General features: G+C 44.5%; 1 protein-coding gene across 1 annotated transcript in view; it reads right to left on the reverse strand.

The window, feature by feature from the left end:
* Window positions 1-22,400, reverse strand: part of LOC143941266 (von Willebrand factor A domain-containing protein 5A-like) — an 86,303-nt gene that overhangs the window by 47,822 nt on the left and 16,081 nt on the right. The window contains exons 6-9 of the mRNA XM_077463302.1: window positions 21,522-21,663; window positions 7,021-7,190; window positions 1,927-2,015; window positions 1,595-1,739 (exon numbers count right to left, since the gene is read on the reverse strand). Coding sequence (XP_077319428.1) covers window positions 1,595-1,739; window positions 1,927-2,015; window positions 7,021-7,190; window positions 21,522-21,663 — 546 coding nt within the window. The remainder of the gene's footprint in view (window positions 1-1,594; window positions 1,740-1,926; window positions 2,016-7,020; window positions 7,191-21,521; window positions 21,664-22,400) is intronic.

Below are 22,400 nucleotides of genomic sequence, written 5' to 3' on the forward strand. Positions count from 1 at the left end.
GAGGCATGCGCCCGACAGCTGATGGAAACACCAGCTGCGGTGCCGACATCTCCGGACTCCAGGACAGGTAAATGTCCTATCAATAAAAGTCAGCAGTTGCAGTATGTGCAGCTGCTGGCTTTTAACCTTTGCAGCGGTGGGCGGACTTCCGCTTTAAGCCATTCCTGAGCTTCAGTCAGTGACTTTGCCTAGGCTGAGATGATGTCGTCATCAGTCTGCTGAGGACAGGAGAAGTCATTGCCTCTTCCTCTTCCTCTAGTAATTAGACTGCAGCATTGTAACTTTGTAGCAAGAAACAAGGTGAGAAGCTGCAGCAGGGGCTGACCTGTGTTAGATATTTGTGAACACCTATCCACCTGGGAGGTTTGGGTGTCCCTGCTCCTCTTGTTACGTTCTGTATATATAAAAAAATAAAAATCCCACAGGGATGGTGGAAACCCCTCATAACAGGCACAGCAGGAGTACAGACCTGGGAACTCAGCACAGGGATGGTGGAACCCCTCATAATGGGCACATCAGGTGTACAGACCTGGGAACTCAGCACAGGGAGGGATGGTGGAACCCCTCATAATGGGCACAGCAAGTGTACAGACCTGGGAACTCAGCACAGGGTGGTGGGGACCCCTCATAATGGGCACAGCAGGTGTACAGACCTAGGAACTCAGCACAGGGATGGTGGAAACCCCTCATAACAGGCACAGCAGGTGTACAAACCTGGGAACTCAGCACAGGGATGGTGGAACCCCTCATAATGGGCACATCAGGTGTACAGACCTGGGAACTCAGCACAGGGAGGGATGGTGGAACCCCTCATAATGGGCACAGCAAGTGTACAGACCTGGGAACTCAGCACAGGGTGGTGGGGACCCCTCATAATGGGCACAGCAGGTGTACAGACCTAGGAACTCAGCACAGGGATGGTGGGAACCCCTCATAATGGGCACAGCAGGTGTACAGACCTGAGAATTCAGTACAGGGATGGTGGTAACTCCTAATAATGGGCACAGGAGGTGTACAGACCTGGGAACTCAGCGCAGGGATGGTGGAACCCCTGATAATGGGCACAGCTAGTGCACAGACGTGGGAATTCAGCATAGGGGTAGTGGGAACCCCTTATAATGAGCACAGCAGGTGTACAGACCCAGGAACTGAGCACAGGGATGGTGGAAACCCCTCATATTGGGAACAGCAGGTGTACAGACCCGGGAAGTCAGCACAGGGATGGTGGGAACCCTCATAATGGGCACAGAAGTTGTGTAGACCCAGGAGGTCAGTGCTGGAATGGTGGGAACCCTTCATGAGGAGCAAAGAGTCCCAGAGAAGTAGGAGAGACTGTCAGATGGTACAAGTCTCCAGCATCTATCCGAATACTAAACATCATTCTTGATAAGACTGCCCCAAAAAATACCAGCTGGACATATCCTGATATTATAGATGGTTTCTAAGGATCTTGACCCTGACTGGTGTTTTCATCTAGGATTGGTTTTGCCTCCATCACCCCATAACCCAACCCCACATCATTGGCAGTGTCCTCCTAGGATGCTTCCTTAACCAGCAGCAGATAGTTGGACAAGAATTTTTCAGCCTCACGTACCAGTTGGGGGCGTCCTTCGTTCCCAGTTGTGTCATAGATCTTCTTTAGGGGTTTAAGAATTTCAGTTCCTCCAAGGTCAGCCTGCATCTCTTCTACTTTCTTCAGTGCCTCCTCCATGGACTGCTGGGTGTACGCCACACTCTCCCTAGAGAGGGGGAATCTCTCAAACAGGGGCACAGACAACAATAACAACCTGTCTGGGGTAATCCCTCTAGCCAAAACTAACACAAAAAAGTTTTGCCTTTTTTTTATAATTTAAAAGGTGACAAAGGATTCTATGGAGAGGGTGCTTTAAGGTGGAGAGGACCTTTAAATCAGCTTGCTATACTCACAGAAAGAAAGACTCAAAACTGGAGCCAAAGCCAAAGACATTGAAGTAACTTCCGAGGGGTAAACTCTTCAATAAAAAAACCAGCGTCTCCTGGAGAGAAAGTAGAGAAATTAGTAACTGGGTGGGTAAGAAATGGATACTCCTTACATCTTAAACAAGTCCACCTATGAGTATCAAACTTATTCCACCAACTTGGATAAAAAAATGGAATCGCTGGCTTTCCAGTCTGTTTGACTAATTGAGACTGTCACCATGTGTGGCCCCAAGCTAGCCCCCTTTGGGTTAACCCTCCCTTGACACTGAGACTACAAATTAAAGGGGAATTCTTGGTTCCACAAAGTTTTTGATAATGCTTATGGTTGGCTTGGCATAGTAAGTTGGTAGTAAGTAGATGCAAAAAATATACCACATTACATCTTATCAGTCCTTACAAATAGTACATGGTGGCTGCCTTAGTTTTTCTTTTTTTCTGTAAACTCTTATGCCCCGTACACACGAGAGGGATTAAGTCTGACAGACCTCCAAAGGAGTTCCGCCGGAGTTCCGACGGAGTTCTGGCGGACTTTTCGACCGAACGGACTTGACCACACACCATCACACCAAACTCCGACGGAGTCGAACGTGATGACGTACGACTGGATTCGACGTAGGAAGTTCCTAGACAGTAGCCAATAGCTGCCCTAGCGTCGGTTTTAGTCCGTCGGAGTAGCACACACACGAGCGGATTTTTCGAAGGGGACCGGGTCCGGCAGGGTTCCGTCGGGAAAATTTAAAGCATGCTTCATTTCTAAAGTCCGTCAGACTTTAGCTTCGCTAAAGTCCGTTGCAGCCCACACACGAGCGGATAGTCCGCCGGACTCAGTCCGTCGGAGTTTGGATGTCGAAAAGTCCGCTCGTGTGTACGGGGCTTAAAAAATTCATTTTGAGCGGTATTACTAATCACTTGGTTTATTAAACTGAAAGCTCAAATAAATAGATTTTCAATTTTTCCAACTACAGTATCTTCTGTGAATGTCACAACCCTTCCTCCCTATGTAATGGAGATAAGGAGAGGAGGAGGCGTCTGGAGTCCAAATCAGGAGAGCAGCCTCAAGGTGAGTTTGGCAAACATTACTAGAGTTTGGTTGAATCCTACTGAAGTCATTGTGAGCCAAATGTTAAAACAGTAATGGCTAGGCTTATCCTAGATGAGTGTCTAATATAAATGTTAATAGGGACACCCCCCCCCCCCCAAGTGTTGCACCCTTTACCAATAGGTAGGTGTTTGTATAGGATTTTTACTAGGGAGACTGTCAGCACATGTAAATTTAGGCAGGCCTAGGCTTCAAGCTAGGCCTGTCTGTTTTGATCTGGGGGCAGGGAGTGGTTAGTGTAGCAGTGGCTGTGACCACCTGTGCTCTAGTTCTGGGGCACCTCTCCTGCTTCCAGGGAGAATGTTCTAGAAGATGGGCAGGGTCTAGAACTGGGGTGGCAGGCAGCTCATGTGGGAGCCCTGACCAGTCCCCAATTGGTATTGGCAGGGGGTGGACCTCTTATATAAGCTGAGGAAACATGCCACTGGGGGGAATTGACAGCCAGGTGAAGTGGAGAATGGAGTACTAGACAGCAGCAGGAGGGCACCCTCATCTGGGGGGGGGCGCCGATCGCAGGAGGAGGCCGGGGGAGAACTGCGAAGGACTTTGCCTTTACATGGTCATTGGCGAAGTCCTCATCATTACATGGTCATTGATGAGGAACTCCTGGAGCAGAGGGGCAGGTGAAGCTGTCGGAACGTACGGTCCGGTTAAGTTCTCCATCAAGGACTGGGGGCAGAGAAAGGTCGGTGAGTGTACCACAGTGGAGGGCTGGATGTGCCAGGAAGTCTGTGAGGGAACTTCACTTTTACACGGTCATTAGTAAAGTCCCTATTACTTGGTCATTGATGAGGAGTCCTGGATCAGAGGAGAGACTGTGGGGATAAGTGTCAAATCGATGTGACCTGAGGGCACAGGAATTGCAAGCTGGGCTAGCTGGGAACAGTAGTCCACAACATGCTTTTAAACTACTAGGCCTCCGGGGCGAGGTTCTGCAGGCCTCTGGCCTAGCAGCAGCGAGCAACCAGAGCCAGCATGAGAAGCTATTCAGAGTGGGTTCTTTTGCTTACAGAAGAGGATGTGACAGGAAATTAATGTGCTACAGCATAAGTCTGTGCAGGAGGAGAGGATTTTCTGGGAACTTCACCCTTACACGGTCATGGGCCAAGTCCTTATTCTTTACACAGTAACTAATGAGTAATTCCTGGGAGAAATAGTCTGCGGGAGTTACTGGTATGAATGGCCCGACTCATTCAGATGGGAGGGGGGGCAGTATCTGAGGCCCCCATATTTTTAAAGAGGGTTCCAGAGTGTCCACAGACCCACACGACCACTAGGCCAGGGTTGTGGTGAAGAGGCCCTTTGTGCTCACCAACATGGGTACAAGGGTTTTTTCCAGGGGGGGGGGGGGGGGGGGGGCAGGCAGAGCATATAAAGAAACTAACAATATAAAAAATAAAAGGGATAAACAAACTTACAATAAAAGTATTGGTCCTGCTCCCAGGGTTGGATGGAACATGCATTTCACTCTCTTTGACTAGATACAACCCCTCAGATATGACCAAGGCTTGATTGCAGATCTCAATGTTATATTTTAGACATAACGGTTGAGTTGCCACTTTCCCAGACTATCTAATTGGATGAAATGGGTTGGCCAATGCCTTTTATCTAATTAGCACATTTAAGATTTTGGTAATTGGAATCTTCACACAGCCCATAAAGGTGTTGCGTTATGGATTTAAAGTAAGAGTAATGGTCTCAGTTGTTGTTCTGCTATGTGTAGAGGCCAAACATGGAGGCTTTACATGCAGGCTTTTGTGGAAAGTTTTATAATTGCACACTGTACAGGAAGTACAGACATATGTCTTGGAGGCTGGGTGGTAACATTACTGTTATAGACCCAACCAGGACAGCGACTTTTGGAGGGGACTGTAGGGTGGCCTCTTGCCTTCAGACTATGGTCCCTGGCTTTTAAGGGAATACTACTCTTTTGGAGGTGTGTGCCTGGGGGACCCTTGGAGTGGTCTTGCTTCGGAGTCCATGTCTCCCCAAAACACACAGATTCTGGAATGGAGGACTCATATAAATATTTAGGGCCTCTATGCCCAAATCAGCAATGACTGCTTTAGATTGTGATACGCAGATGTTAATATCATTAGCTCAAAACAAAGCAACCTGTTCCTGATATAATCTGTTTAAGGTGTTATTTGTTAAGTGTCTGTCCCATTGTGTGCCTCCTAGGGGTGCACTCCCAATGTTAATTGAATCACCTATTGTTTCTGTTTGTTTGATCATCTCTTGGAGATGAGATTAATATTGTGAACACCGTGCCTTGTTAGTGAACCATTGTGGGATGTTATGGGTTTACGTTGATTAGCTTACTTAGATTATGTTTTTGTTGGCTGTTCCTTAGCTATGTTAATTATATTCTTGATTACAGTTTGTATTGTAAGGGTAATGTGATCAGGTCCTACCTGGTCCTATATACTATATAAATTCTGTGTGAGTTTTCAATAAAGTGCGTTCCAGTTTGCATCTAAGCTATTGTCGGCTAGTCTTGGATGCTCAGCTATAATATCTGGTGGCTATGTCCAGACTGGAGGAATCTATATATCTAAATCAAGGTGCCCAAGCTGGGTGCTGGATGGTTCCATCACAATTAGACCTTGTCAGATTCTGAGGGGGAGGCCAATAGTTGCGGCTAAGTGCAGTGCTCTCCTGGGAGTGATACAGAGGGAGCAGTGTCCAAAAGTACACGGTTTGCCAGGTATTGTTAGTGATGAGCCGGTCACTTGGAGTGCACTGGTAGTTGCTGGGATGACCCGCAGAGCTACTGAACACGGGGTGTCGGGGAGAAGGCGTCAGTAGGCGCAAACCGGTACCAGGAACTGAAGACAAGCTAGGGGTCATACGAGAGATCAGTCCACAAATGTCAGAGACAAGAGCAGGTGAAGGAGCAGACAGGAGCGTAGTTGGTGGTGCAAGCCAGAGGTCAATCATGAGCAGATCAGAAGCAGAAGTCAAACAAGTCGGGTTGATAACAGGGAACAGAATCATGGAGACACAGGAGCACAGGAAACACTGGGGAGATGACAATAATCCAGCAAGGGGCGGCTCCAACAGCAGGCTTAAATAGACCCAGAAGTACTGCCCACATCAGTCACACTGTGCACTGTGGCGGCCATGATTGTCTTGGGCAGAATTGCCAGTCCTTCGGGCCATTTCCCTGACAAACCTAGACCAGGCAATTTGGATGCATAGAGTGGTGTCCAGTAAGAACACATCCAGGGTCTAATTGACCTGCACTGTGAAGATTAAACATTTGGCCTCACATTGACACTGTAGTGTTAATGTCAAGAGCCTGTAACTCTCCTGCTCCTCATCCCAGCATCCTGGTTTTGGCTGTGACATTCTCCTTGTCTGTATGTCCACCTGCAAGGTGATTGATGTGGTCAGTCTCTCGGTGGAGACCAAACCTGATTTAAGCCAGTCAAACCTGCAGTCTCACGCTTGTGGTAGCGTGTGTAAAACACGTTCCAAAGCTCCCTGTTTGTCTGCCCTGCTCTGCTAGATTGGATTGCCCTATTTACAACCTCAAATTGGATATCGACTACTCTCTGAACTCTACCTGCCATTTGACTATGAATTGACCCTATTCTGAACTTTGCCTGCCTCATACCTGGACTGCCATTGAACCACTCTGCCTCTCTGCCAACCACACATACCTGTTTGCTTTGCTGAGTTTTCATGGTAGCCAGGCACTATAGCATTGTGTACTGGGGGCAACTGAGTACCGGTAGGCCTGCTTGCCTTATGGGAAAGGGGGCAGCTATAGGTGAAGAACACAGAAGCCAGCAATAGCGTGTGACCTACTGCGTTAAGGGTAGGCGTGACAGTTAACATATAATGTACTGTATTACAAGAATTACCTCCGCCCTGACAGATCAGCGCTATGGTAAAAGTTCATCAAACTAGAATACAGTACAAACTTCCTCACCCACTGGCTGGATCATGGCACTGACCTTAGCGACCTGAATCCTGCGTAGAGGGTTTGGTCCTGTTGTTATTGTACACGCCATACTGGCAGACCGATCCACGAGGAATATGAACTCCTTAGAGCTGGATTCTTCCATTATCTCTGGAAAGTTGGAGTAGAAATTCAACATGGCAACTGACTCCACCATAAGGGACCCTACAGAACACAAGGAGAAAATAAATTGTCAGCGAGACACACGATCAGAATCTTGGTCGGGAAAAGCTCTGATGGTTTTCCCCACGGAATTCCGACAGGATTCCGCTCAAGCTGTCTTGCATACACACGGTCACACCAAATTCCGACCGTCAATAACGTGGTGACATACAACGCACACGACGGGTCTAATAAAAGGAAGTTCAATACCCAGTAACCAATAGCTTCTATCCCGTAGCTGAATCTGAGCATGCATGTTTTTTTGCTCATCGGAATTGCATACACACGATTGGAATTTCCGATAGAAACTTTTTACGTTGGAAAAATTGAGAGCCTGCTCTCAGTCTTTTGCTGGCGGAAATTCAGCCAGCAAAATTCAGATGGAGCATACACACAGTCGCATTTTCCGATAAAAAGCTCTCATCTGTCTTTTGCTGGCCGAAATTCTGATCGTGTGTACGCAGCATTAGGCCAATTCAACACTAGCTTCAAAAGCAGGCATATCATGAGCGTTTTTGAAGCTCCATGAACACCTGTCAAACATGTAAGCATTGCAGGGCACATGGTTGTTTACATGGTTGCAATAGTGTTGATATGTGTTGCGTCAAAATTGACCTCATATGTGCTATTTGGCAGGCTTTGCTGCTCCCCAAATGCTTACATAGATGTCAATGTAAACGTGCTGCAGATGCACTGCAAATGCATTACAAACGCACCTATGTCATTTACAGCGTGTTTGAGATCTGGTAAAAAGTGTTACTAGCCGAGATAATACAAAATCCATACAAGAAAAAAACAACAGAGGGGGCATCTGGCAAGCATTTTATTAACGTGATGCAAACACAAAACTCGCCGTTAACGTGTCTTAGCGCATTAGGTGTGTTAAATGGGCACTCACATTTCTTTGCATGTCTAAATGAGCCCTAAGGGATCTATTTTAGGTCTGTTTTAGGATTCATTTGAAAGTCACAAATGTTACAAAAAGGTACAAATAACACCTATAATGTTTGTAATCTGTGCACAGTTCTTCTACTTGTTGCCTTTCATGGGGCAAATGTAACATTCCCTAACATTTCATCCTAGGAGAACACAGCCTTAATTACTTCAATACCAGGCACTTTCACCCCCTCTTGCTGCCAAGGCCACTTTTCAGCTTTCAGCGTTGTCACACTTTGAATGAGAATTGCGCAGTCATGCAACACTGTACCCATATGAAATTTGTATAATTTTTGCTAAACAAAAGAAAAACACTGAAAAAAAAACAAAAACATTTTACATAGTTTGTTATAAAATTTTGCAAACAGGTAATTTTTCTCCTTCACTGATGTGTGCTGATGAGGTGGCACTGATGAGGCGACACTGGTGGGCACGGATGAGGCACTGATAAGCTGCACTGAACGGCACTGATACTGTAGGTGACACTGATTGGCAGCACTGGGCACTGATAGGCGGCACTGGTGGGCACTGATAGGCTGCACTTATGGGCACTGGAAGGCAGCACTGGTAGTTAACACTGATGAGGAGGCGCTGATGGGCACTGATTGGCAGCACCGATGGGCATTGAATGGCAGAACTGATTGACAGCATTGGTGGGAACTGATAGATGGCACCGTGGGCACTTATGAGGCGGCACTGGTGGGCATTAATGAGAGAGTGCTGATGAGGCACTGGTAGGCAGCACTGATGGGCACTGATTGGCAACACTGGTGAGCACTGATTGGCACTGATAATCAGGGCACTGATTATCAGTGTACAGATTATCAGTGATGCCAATGTCCCTTTAACACAAGCCAGGTTTCGTCTCTTGTTTTCTCTCCTCATGCTGGCGTAGGGAGAGAAAAGCTGATAACCGGCTTGTGTTTACATCCATGATCAGTTGTCATTGCTGATCACATGGTAAAGGGCCACTGTTCATTGTCCCTTTACCCCGAAACACAGGGGGCATGCGAGCAGCGCAATCATGGGAGGACGTCCATGGACGCCCTCCGGGCAAATTCCCAGCACAGCTAGATAACTGAGCACGGCGTGCTCTCCAACACACAGACCAGCCATCCGCCTGCTCAGCGAGGATCAGCGGACAGATTCCCCGCCACCCCACATTTAAGAGGCCTAAAGTGTAACCCGTCCCTTGCGCCATCCAAAATGTTTTGCCTATAGTTATTTACTATGATCATCAGCTCCATTTAGTGGTCATAATGCGGTATTTTCCAAATTTGCTCTATTTTTAGAACTGAAAACCATTCGAGCTGGAGAGAAAATAGCGTGAAAACATTTGTTTTTGACCCAATTCACACAAGATGAATGTACTTGAAGTTTAGGGCTAGGTTCATATCTATGCACGTGCAGTTGGTGCGTTTTTGCATTTTTTCAAGCGTGTTTTTTGATGAATTTTGCGTTTTTTGGGAAGAGCTGATGTCGCTAGGAGGAGGTGTCAGTTGTCATGCACTTAACCACACCAAAAATGCATGTACATGTGTTTTCCATGCATTTTTGATGCAATTCCATTGAAGTCTGTGGAGCCAAAAACACACTGTGTTGTGTGTAAAAACAAAAGTCCATGCACCCTGCAAAAACACACTAAAAACCATACATGTTTGTGATTGTAATTCTAGCCTAATAGGATGAATAGCCTTTTTTTTTTAAATACAGGTCTTAGTTTATAGCGCAGAGGTCTCCCCCTTATTATTTCCTCTTCTTGTTGAATGTCCTTAGCTTACAGTGTTAGCCTATTTTTCTTTTCTGGTTGAATGTCCTTAGCTTACAGTGTAATTCCGCGTGCACACGACCAGACTTTGACGGACTAGGTCCGACGGAATGAATCCGTCGGATATTACGATCATGTATGGGCTCCAGCGGACTTTTTTTTTCCCCAAAAGTCAGACGGTCCTAGAAATAAAACAGGTTTCCAATCTTTCCAACAGACTCGAGTCCGGTCGAAAAATCCGTTTGTCTGTCTGCTAGTCCGACGGACGAAACACGATGCTAGGTCAGCTATTGGCTACTGGCTATGAACTTCCTTATTCTAGTCCGGTCGTACGTCATCACGTTAGAATCCGTCGGACTTTGGTGTGCTTGTGTGTGGTCAAGTCGGAACGCCGCCGAAAGTCCGTCGGGAATACCGGTCGTATGTTATGAGGCATTAGACTATTTTCTCTTCTGGTTAAATGTTCTTATGGCTATTTTCTCTTGGGATCGAATGTTACATTCATTCTGCAAAGGCAACAAGTGGATACTGAAGTTTCACACATTTCCCTCTTTTGTGTTCATGAAATTAACCAGCGCTGGGTCAAGGTCATCTAGAGCTCAAGTCAAAGATGCCAAACCACATCCCATTCAAACCCCCCCTCCCCCAAAAAAAAGAAATTCTAGCACTAATCTTCACACTTATTCCTTAAACATAAAGTCCCTTTCCAAGCCAAAATTATCCTCAAACAAAAAAAAATTCCCCCTCTTCCAGTACAAACCCCCCCATCCCCTCTTCCAGCACTAATGCCCCCCCCCCCAATCATCATATCTAGTACAAATCCCCCCTAATCCCTCTTCGTAATACAAATCCCCCCTCCAAAGTACCCTTTCTAGCAGTGGCGGTGTGTCCATTAAGGGCGCACGGGCGCCGCCCCCTCTCTCCAGCCTCCCCCCTCTGTGTATATAGGATAGATTCATACATTGCATCTATCCATGTCTGCCGCCGCCACCCCCTTTTCAGGCATCCCGCCCCTTTTCAGACGCCAGTTGCCTGGATTACAGCGACGTGGGTGTATTTTTGAAGCACCTGATTAGAGCCATAGGCTCTAATAGGCTTCAAAAAAGGCGAACTGCGAGCGCATAGCATTGCGCTCGCAGTCCACCCAGGTGTTTTAGAAAAGCGAATGGACATTCGCTTTTCTTAACACTGAACCGCCTCTCCTCCTATCAGGTGCGCGGGTCTATTACCTGTCACCTGATTGTCTGAAATAACAGGTGCTACGATTGGACGCCTATCAGGAGGAGGGGAGGAGACGCACAGAGGACACAGGAGCCGCTGTCTGACCCGCTGCAAGGTCCCACCGCTCGCTTTCATCACCCGCTGCCTGACCTGCCAATGAGACAGGGTAAGTGCGCGAGCAGACGGTGCGGGGGGGAGGGGGGGTCCCAGTGGCAGCATTTGATGGGGCACAGTGGCAGCATTTGATGGGGCACAGTGGCAGCATTTGATGTGCATGTGCATTTCGTTCCGAATCAAAATTCGGACAAATTCTTCATTATTCGGACATTTGGATGCAGTAACGAATTTAAACGAATCTGAAAATAATACAATAAAATAGAATGTAAAATTATAAAGTAATAGAATAAAAATAAAAGAATAGAATTAAATAGACTGTAATAAAATAAAATAGAACATGACCGTCTTACGAAATTTGAATTTCGAACAGTATAAATTTGAATTTGAGAATAGATTGGAAAATAATTCAAAACATGGGAAACTAAAATAATAGAAAAGAATAGAAAAACAATAGAACATAATAGAATAAAATATAATATAATATATATTATATTTTATTCTGTTCTATTGTTTTTCTATTTAATTTTTTTCTATTATTTTCTATTCTATTCTCATCTTTTCTATTCAAATTCAAAATCAATTATATTTGATTTTACTTTTCCCAGCCCTGAAAATAACCCAAAACGAATGATAAATAAGTGACTGTGAACTAGAGACCGAGAGTTGTCTCTGACAGCGCGGTCACTGTGCTGGGGCCATGCAGCGAGCACGCTCTCAGCATAGAAACCTTGGTTGTCCATGGAAGCGTATGTGTGGCATGTGAGCATTACAGCCCTCCCCGTTTTTTGCTGCGCATATGCGTTACATGGACGGCAAGAGTTTACATTTCTATAAAACTTTTAATCTGAAATAAGACATTCCATCCCCCCCCATCCACCCCCCCGTGACTTCTGTATTATTCAGTGTCAGAGGAAGCAGATCTGTCGCTGGGCAAACATCCTCCTCCTCCCTATCTGATTGTGTTTTATGATTCGGTTTTTATGGCTTCCTGCTTATGACATTTTATGGATTAGTCATGTCTTCCAGGAACACAGAGAAACTAATTACACAAAGAAAAAAAATAATAGAATTTAGAAAACAGAAAAGAAATTCTGATTACAGAATGACAATTTGAAGGAGCCGTAGAGGTCACCATAACAATTAAAGGGCAATGCGAAGGGAACACATACTGTATTTGTGACAGCATGGCCATGGGCTTTAATGCAGTGCTGCCACCTATAGGCATACAGCTGACGTCACTTTTTTGTACTAGGAGCGTGCTCAATTACACACCCCCAGCCGCCCCAAGTAGGACAGGTTTCCGAACATATGATCCCTGGGACAGCTAATCACATTGATCACAAGATCAGGGGCCCGCCTACCAGCCTCCTGTTAAGATCCTGTTAACCCTTTCGCTGCCAGAGTCATTTTGCATTTTTCTTTTGTGCACTCATTGTAGGCCTGAAGATTGTTTATTCCCCCCAGGCATTATATATTTTATTGAAGCAAGAGACCCTGGAGAATAAAATATTGGTAGTTTCATTTTTTTTTTCATGTCACACAATATTAGAGCAATGGTGTATGAAGCAAAAATAGGACCTTGAAACTGAAAATGTTATCATACTTACCGTGATTTTCCTTTCCTGGTGCCTGTGACAGACCTAGCCAAGACAGGGGCTTTTGGAGAGAAATGGGAAACCTTTGTTTCAGCCCCCATGTCCCTCTTATGTTTAAGTTACCCTGTGTCTATTATGCCGCCTACACACGACCGGACTTTCCGGCAGATTAGGTCCGAAGGGATTAGTCCACCAGACAATCCGATCATGTGTGGGTTAGTCCGATCCAACGGACCTAGAGATAGAACATGTTTCAAATCTATCCGACGGACTCAATTCGGATGGGCTAAAATCGGGAAAACCATTCGTCTGTGTGCTGGGAAGCTATTGGCTACTGGCTATTGAACTTCCTTGTTTAGTCCCGTTTACATCATCATGTTCAAAATGAACGGACTTTCAAACGGACTTAGTCCGTTCATGTGTGGGCAAGTCCGCTAGTTTGGAAGGTCCATCGGTACTCCGCCGAAAGTCCGTCGGGAAGACCGTCGGACCTAGTCTGCCGGAAAGTCCGGTCGTGTGTATGTGGCATCAGAGGCACAGGGTGACCAAGTAAATGGTACAGTAATATTTATCCACAATATCCCAGGAAATATACAAATTATATTTGATTCTGAACTATACATGTTAATTGAAAGAGCTGATCACATTGGGCTCTGTACAATGTACTACTGCTACTGGTGATCTCCTGCTAGTGTGTGAAGGTGTTCTGTGTTTATACTTATGATAATATGTATTGTGTCTTCTGAGCTAGAAGACAGCAAGGCTGACCTGAAAGGTCAAACCTCTGGGTCACCTAAGCTGGTTAAATGACTAGTTAATTAGCTCATGTTAATTTATGTTTCTGGTTACAGTTTGTATTGTTAGGGTAATATGATCAGGAGGGGGAGGGGGGTCCTCCCATGGTGTATATATGCTGTGTTACTTGGTCAAATGAAGTCAGTTCATGTTCCAGCTTTGAAGCCAAATGAGTCCTGCCTTGTTCTTGGTTGTAATATGTGGCTATAATATCTAATATCTACATTCAGACTGGAGGAAGTGGTATATGACGGAGGCACTCAAGCGGAGTGTGGGAAGCAATTCCATTACAGTGCCCATCTATGGCAGCATACCAATGATAAAGATCCACCTTGACTCCTCCCCCAGGACTAGTGAATAGCATAAATTAAGGATGTAGTCCCTCCCCCAACATTCTCCATAATATAGAACCCCAAGGGCAGAAGCGTATGCTGCCATGCATAGGCACCAGGAAAGAAAAATAGCGGCAAGTATGATACAATTTTCCCTTTTCCTGGTGCCTCCATGGCAGCATATCAATGATAAATAACTAGCTCATACGTGTTGGTTTGATGCTTAACAAAGAAATGTAATTAGACAACGACCTAGCCGCATGAATTGCTTTTCTTCGGAACTCGACAGTTGTAAGAGCCCCTGGGTCAATACGGTAGTGTTTGAGAAAAGTGTGATGAGAAGACCAGGTGGCATCCCTACAGACGGTTTTCAAGGAAACATTCGCCCCCGCTGCCCGTGATGCTGAAACTGCTCGAGTTGAATGCACACTTAAAATGGAGAATGTTCTTCGCCCTGTAAGCCTTCTCTATCAATTTAATCACCCAGGATGCCAAGATTCTGCTGGAAGCTTCCTTCCCTCTGTTTCTGCCCCACGGAACGATACACAATCTCTCAGACTTCCTGACTTTTTTAGTGGCCCCCAAGGAGGCCCTGGGGACTATATCCAGATTGTGGCAAGAATCCGACTCTGAGTCTGTAAAAACTGGTAATGCCCATGCCTCCATTAGATGGCCTGGCGTGGTAACCTTAGGAGTAAAACCCAGAGAGGGCGAAGAGAGGTTTCTTCTACAGGTGCGAATGGATGACTGGTTAAGACTTCTAGTATTAAGGGGAGATCCCACTTGGGAAAGAAGCACCTCACAGTCAGCCGGATCTTCAATATCCCTCCTAGAAACGTGACTACTGGAGGGTCTTCTGCACATCTTGTATTAGTTGCTGCCACCTGAACCTTAACCACTTCATGCAAATCAATGTACCCTGGTATTTTCAGTAACGGCATGCGTTTCTCTTTAAGATAAAAGTGGTCTCTGCGGCAGATTCACTGCAAGATCACTTTTATCTGTGTTGGGAGAGGTGCCCACCCCCCTCCTGCTGCACTCCGGTCGTCACTGTAGGCTTACCGGAGCCGTTGATCGCGTCCCCTCCCCTCACTGCCTGGATGCTGAGTGAGGGGAAGATAGCCCCCGCTCAGCTCCATAGCATTGGAGGGCGAAAGTGACGTCAAACTTCACTTCTGCCCAATGCTCTTAAAGGAGAAATTGTATTTATTTATTTTATCAAATGATGTTTTTTTAATTCATTTTTTTATTGCATTTTAGTGTAACAACGAGATCGGATGTCTTTTTGACCCCAGATCTCATATTTAAGAGGTTCTGTCATGCTTTTTTTCTATTACAAAGGATGTGTACATTCCTTGTAATAGTAATAAAAGTGATCCAAATTTTTATTTTAATTTTTAAAAATTACAAAATAAAAAGTAAAATAAATAAGAAAAAAAAAATTCTAAGTGCCCCATCCCGACGAGCTCACGCACAGAAGTCAACGCATACGCGAGTGGTGCCCACATATGAAAATGGTGTTCAAATCACACATGTGAGGTATTGCCGTGATTGTTAGTGCAAGAGCAATAATTCCAGTCCAAGACCTCCTCTGTAACCCAAAACTGGTATCCTGTATCCTATGGAGATTAAGGGTAAAAGTTGTCGCCATTTCATTAGCGGACGCAATTTTGAAGTGTGACATATTGGGTATCAATTTACTCGGCGTAACATTATCTTTCACTTTATAAAAAAAAAAAAATGGGCTAACTTTACTGAAGTCTCATTTTTTACTTCAAAAAGGTGTATTTTTTCCCCAGATAATGCGCTTGTAAGACCGCTGCGCAAATACGGTGTGGCAGAAATTATTGCAACAACCGCCATTTTATTCTCTAGGGTGTTAGAAAAATATATATATAGAATGTTTGGGGGTTCTAAGTAATTTTCTAGCAAAAAAAATGATTTTAACTTGTAAACACAGAGTCTGAAAAATAGGCCCGGTCCTTAAGTGGTTAAGAGAGCTTAGACTGAGCCCCAAATCAAGACCGGTCTGAAGGAATCCCAATGTATTGAAAATAGAAGGGGAGATTGGATCGAAATTCCTCCCAGTAGAATAAGATAAGATCCTTCCGTATATGGCATTTGTTGTCAGTTTTCTGGCTTTAAGAAGGGAGGATATGACCTCCTGGGAGCAGCCTAATGACTCAACTCTCCTCCTTTCAACATCCATATTCGAAGTTCCAGCCTTTGCGGGTTTGGATGAGTTTGCCCTGCGTCAAAAGTTGAGGAAAAAGAGGAATCCTGATGGGGGCTCACACTGAGGTGCATGACTAGTGGAAACCAAGGCCTCTTGGGCCAGTATGGTAAAACTGCCAGTACCTGTACTGGTTCTTTTAAAAGTCTGAGGAGAAACTTTGAGATGAGTGGGGAAGGAAGGAAGGAAGGCATATGCTGTTGTGAAGTTCCAAGAGCAGAAGGCGAGAGAAGAATCTTCTGAGCCTGGTATTCTCTGGAGCAGCAAAAAGATTCACCTGTGGGATTCCTATTGTTTGACAATCTGGCGGTATACGTGAGGATGAAGCGTCCACTCGTTGTCCCCAAAATTTCCTTGACAAGGTGTCTGCTTTTGTATTTTGTCTGCCTGGGAGATACATTGCTCTGAGATCTACTATGTTTCTCTCTGCCCAGATCATTATCGGCTCTATTTCTCTTATAAGCGTTCTGCTGCGGGTGCCTCCTTGTCTTTGTAGCTATGAGACCGCTGTCCTTTTCTAGGCGCAGAAGCATCGCCTGCCCCTTGGTCTGAGGTGCGAACAAGGTTAAGGCTAGGAATGCTGCTGTCATCTCTGGGGTGTTGGATATCAAGCCTCTGGTAGCAAAAGACCACCCCACCCTTGTTCTCGAGAGATTCTCTGGATTCATCCACCAGTGCAGGCTTCTGCATATTAGTGTTGTTAACAGAATTGTCTGAGAGAAATGCCGTCTCTTCCACTGCGTTAAAAAACCTGTCTGAAAGTGTCTCAGATGCCAGTGAGACCATGAGAGCAGAAGTATGCACAAGGACATCGTGCCTATGAGGCTCAGGCATTGTGAAGCTGTTAGATGAGCATCTGAACATCTTCTGAATGATGCCCCTCATCTTTCGGCTGAGGTAATGATACTGTGCCTTGGTGTGTATTGAATAATGCCCCCAGATAAATCATATGCTGTGTTGGTGACAGGTGGCTTTTCTTATGATTTATCAACCATCCTAGTTCCGACAGTGATTGCAGCAGTATGTCCCTGTGGGTCATAAGCTGATTCCGGTTGCTTGCCAGTAGGAGGCTATCATCAAGTTAGTGGTAAATCCTTAGTCCCCTCTCTCTCAGGGGGGTTAGGACAGAGATCAACACCTTTGTTAATACCCGAGGAGAGGTGCATAGGCCAAAAGGCAGAGCCTGGAATTGACCCACCATAAATCTTGGATATTTTTGGAAGGAGGGTAGGATAGGAACATGCAGGTAAGCATCCTGCAGATCTATTGATACCAACCAGTCCCCTGGCTGTATGGCTTGGATGACTCTCTGTAATGACTTCATCTTGAAGCTTTCGAGATGGATGTATTTGTTGAGCCTCTTTAGGTCTATCACCGTCTTCTTGTGCACTAGGAACATGGTGGAATAAAAACCTGTGAATCGTTCCAATGAGGGGACACGTACTGCTGCTCCTTGGAGTTGCAGTGTTATAAGGTAGGGCCAGTGCTTTTTGAGGGGAGGCTGGCGTTTTCGTTTTTCTTGAAGGATGTCTGAGGAGGCTGCTGCAAAAAATTCCAGAAGTGCCTATCCCGAATTGTGGACAGAACCCATGGGTCCTTGCATCTGTCGGCCAAGATTGGAAAAAAATGTTTTAGCTGGGCCCCTAATGGCTCAGCTGTCTCAGCTCTTCTGATGTCAAAAGGACTTAGTCCCTTCTTGGGGAGTGGTGAGGGTCTTATTTATTCTGGCCCCTAAAAAGGATGTCCGAGTGCCACTCCATGACCTCTAGTTGTCCTGAAACTGTCGTGACTGCCTGAAGTCTCGGGAGTTCGACTGTCACAATTTTGACAAATCGCCTCTTGTCCTCCTGACCCTTCTGTCCTGGAGAAGCCGGCCAAGGTTTTAGCCATAAAGCCCACTTCGCCATAACTGAATGCAGCACTGAGTTGGCTGAATGGATCGTGTCAATAGCTGCTTCTTCCGCAAAATCTGCCGCCAACTTGTGTTCTTCTAAAGCTTTGATTATGTCATCTTTGGGAACGTCTTGGCGCAGAGCTGTTTCGATATTCTCTGTCCAGGACCTGGTGGCTTTAGAGACATAGGTTAGTGCAATGGCAGGGCTACCGGCTGCCCCCTCGGCTAAGTAACTCCTTTTAAGGTCCAAGTAAATTTGTCCATCCATGGGGTCTTTGAATGATGTTGAATTCTCCATCGGCAAGGTTACATTTTTTTGCTAAGTGCACCACATCGAGTTAAAAGACTTTATATCCATAATGGATACAATTTGCCTAGCTGAGCTAGGTCTTGTTCCACTCTTCTTCTATAATTTCTCTAATCTCTCCCATCAAAGGGAAGAAAATCTGTTTCCTTTTGAGAAAGGGAAAATATGTTTTTGATTTTGGTGGTGGCTCTGCCAGGTCATCCCAGGCAATAGCATTCTTTACTGCTTGGATAAATGGCTGCACTAGGGCAAAACTGAGACCAGAAGGTTCCAAGTCCTCTGAGGATTCCTCTGAAGGATAATCTGGTGGTACATCACTGGCTGTCCATCCCGAGGGAAACAGAGTGCTAACGGCTGAGGGCCCCTGGGATACTATGCTCCGTATCCTGGACTTGAACCACCTGTGGTACTGGTTGAGTAGGGATTATAGCCGCTAGCTCTGAAAATTAGTCCTTCATGGTCTGTTTGAGTAGATCGACCACCTGCTGACTCTCTAGTTCCCACTTTGCCGCGTAGTCCCTGAGAAAGTCCTTACAGACCCATTTATCTGGTAGTGATACAGCGCCATATGCCCAGCACTTCTTTCTCAATGAAAGAGCCAGAGGCGATGGAGAGTGATAATGTCTGAGACCTTGACCTCCCTGATTACATATGCCATGATGAATGCGACCTACGCTCTAGGCTGTAGTTATCGTGGTGTCTTGAAGACTTCCTGGATCGCTTTGAGGGTACAGGGCTGAAACAAACAACGTTTTTTCATCAGTGGCACACTTTTTTTTCTTTTTTTTATACTCATACACAAAAGGTCCCATACCTATTGGACACAGGAGGATCTTGGTTTCGTGATGAATGGCTCATGGCGAAATTGGCATGAGGCTCAGCTGCGAAATAGGAGAGTAAGAGGATAAGAGAATGGAAATCTAAAGTAAAAAAACAGTACCACATGAACGAGCACCGCTGGCTATGAGTGGCAGTCCTGGAGCCCAACTGGAGCCAAATTTTTAAACCCTAAAAGGGTAGGCAGGCCAATTACCATGTCCACCCCGTTCTGGTAAACTAGATTTGAGAAGGGGAAGCTGCGGCGCCAGCTTCCCCAAACAAATATGGCCTCCATAGACTAATAGCCGTGTGCGCACCCACCAGCATTCATACATTCGGACCTGGGCAGACTGCGTTCCTGTGAGGAAACAATACAAGGAAGGACAACAAAAGATCCACAGAAGGAGTTCCCAGTCTATTTAGCGCTAAAAGCAGCCCAAGAATAGGGACGCTATGGGGAGGCTTAAGCCAGCGGATGCTGCCAAAGGCAGAGGTAGGGACAAGCTGCAACTTCTTCACTTCATCAAGAGGCATGAGGGAAAAAAGGAGAATGTTGAGGGAGGGACTACGTCCTCTATTCACTAGTCCTGAGGGAGGAGTCGAGATGGAGCCCTATCATTGGCACACTGCCATGGAGGCGCCAGGAAAGTATAATTCCATCCTAACGCTAATTATGCTTAAAAATGTTCCGTCCCCCCTCCCACTACCTATACTGCCCAATAGAAGTGCAGAAGGAAAAAAATTTGTTTTGTTTCGATTGGTTATTTACATAAATTTGTTTAGTTAAATTAGTTTAATTCATTTTAAATTAGTTTTCCGAATTCGTTTTGTTTATCTGGAGTTCCATTCGACTAAATTCTGAAAATTCAAAACCCATTTGAATTCCATTCGAAATCCAATTGAAATCCAATTTATTCAATTCAAAATTTGAATTTTGGTAGATGGCTAATTGGCTATATTCTTTCTATTCCGTTCTTTTATATTGTTTATTCTTTTCTTTTATTTTCTATTCTCTTTTTTATTCTATTCTTTTCTATTCTATTTTAATTTAAAATGTATTCTATTAGAAATGAAAATTCTGGAAGATAGTTATATTCTTTCTATTTTATTCTATTCTATTCTACTGTTTTTTTCTATTCAAATCTATTCTTTTCCATTCTATTTGAATTCAAATTTATTCTATTTGAAGATTCATATTTCGTAAGAAGTTTATATTTTATTTTATTCTAGTCTATTCTTTTTTTTTATATTTGAATTCAAATTTATTTTATTTGAAATTAGAATTTCAGAAGATAGTTATATTCTATTTTAATCTATTCTATTCTTTTAATTTTTTAATTCTATTCCTTTATTTTCTATTCTATTTTATTCTGTTTTACTCGATTCTATTTTATTTTCTATTCTATGCCTTTATTTTCTATGCCATTCCTTTATTTTCTATTCTATTTTGTCCATTCTTTTATTTTCTAGTCTGTTCTGTTTTACTCTATTATATTCAAATTTTTTATTTTCTATTCTAGTATTTTCTTTTCTATTTTATTCTTTTCTAATTTGATTTCTTTGTTTTCTATTCTATTTTATTATTTTCAGAAATGTAAATTTGATGTTAAAAGTATTAGAATTTGATTAGAAAATGATTGAAATTCAATTTGAAAACAATTGGAATTTTGTCCAAATTTTTTTTGTTATTTCAGATTCGTTCAAATTCATTACTACTGGAATTTGCAAATTTGGATACATCCGAATTTCCGATTACCGTAACAAAAAAATTTGTCCAAATGAAATTTTTTAATCATAGTTAGTTTTAAGAACACATACTTGAATAGAATATTTATATTTAAACTCAAGTTTAGTTTTCCTTTTAATCAGTCAAATCTGGGCTGCACTACAGGTATTGCCATTACCTGGACAAGCTCATCTAGTGCCCAGGGCAAGGATTTAGAACTGCACCCCTCCCCCACTCTGCATGCTGTAGAATGGGTTTACTGTCGTGTGTCCATTCTCTGCCTACTTGTTCCGCTGTGCCCAGGGCAGCTGTCCCTCCTGCCCACCTTTTGGGTATTGCACAATCCCAGCTCACTCTAAGTTCAACATGAGATCTCTCCAGTAATGAACATTATGACATTTATGACATCACTAACGCAACCCCCTCCTCCCCGTCTGAATGTGATGTCACCTATGGAGGACCCTTTATTGCTTGCTATAGATCAGCAGGACACTGGCCCTCTAGGTAGACCCCCCCCCCCCCATGTTCATGGGCCTTTATGCTCTGCTACAAAATGTTAGCTGTAGAGGTCATGTGTGCTTATGGTGTCACCTGTTGGTGGCGCTCTTAAATCCTGGGCGTTGTCTGTAGATCCAAGCCCCGCCTCCACCATCACGCTGGGCTTGTCCACGATGGTGTAATAAGCCAATAATTTCACTTCTCGATCAAACTCCTGTCCCTCCACCAGTGACACCTGAGGCAAGAACACAATTATTAACCATTCTGGCTCAAAGTAATCTCCAATGTCGCTCTGTGTTGTCAGTACAGGAAACAGACCAAAGAGTGAAACAATACCCAAGCTCAACCGCCCGCTCTGTCCCTCGTGGCTGAAGACCGATGCTTTAGGGCAAAAAGTTCCCGCACCCAAGCAGAAGTTCCATAGTAGAGATGAGCCACCACTCAATCTGTTAAATGAAAAGTCTTTCTTGGCAACACAAAAGTCACATCACAAGTATGCTAACAGGTTTCGGCTGTAGCAGCCTGAGGAAGGCTGATACAGCCGAAACAGGTTAGCGTACTTGTGATGTGACATGTGTAGCCAATAAAGACTTTTCATTTGATGGATTCACTGGGTACTGGCTCTTTTCTACTACAGTAAATAGACCGGTGACACCAAACAAAAAAAAAATCCTATTATTACTGATCTGTAATATAATCTATTCACAAAGATGGGAATAATATGGGTCTGCTACATCTAGGTAACCCTTTTTAGTGCATTTTGCAGTTTGCAGAAACGCACTACAATCCACTAACCATGGTTTCCTATTGTACACGTTCACATCTATGCGTTTTTCAGACGGTGCGTTTTTGGAAAGGGTCAGGGACTTTTTTTTTCCCGCAGCAGATTGCGTTCTGTGTAATAGACTTCAATGGACCCACTCCAAAAACAAAAGTCTTCGCCTGCCCCAAAGCACCACCCCCCCCCCCCCC

This window comes from Lithobates pipiens, unplaced genomic scaffold (genome assembly GCF_037356315.1).
Source record: "Lithobates pipiens isolate NorthernLeopardFrog02 unplaced genomic scaffold, aLitPip1_a1.2 Scaffold_3, whole genome shotgun sequence".
Classification (NCBI taxonomy): domain Eukaryota; kingdom Metazoa; phylum Chordata; class Amphibia; order Anura; family Ranidae; genus Lithobates; species Lithobates pipiens.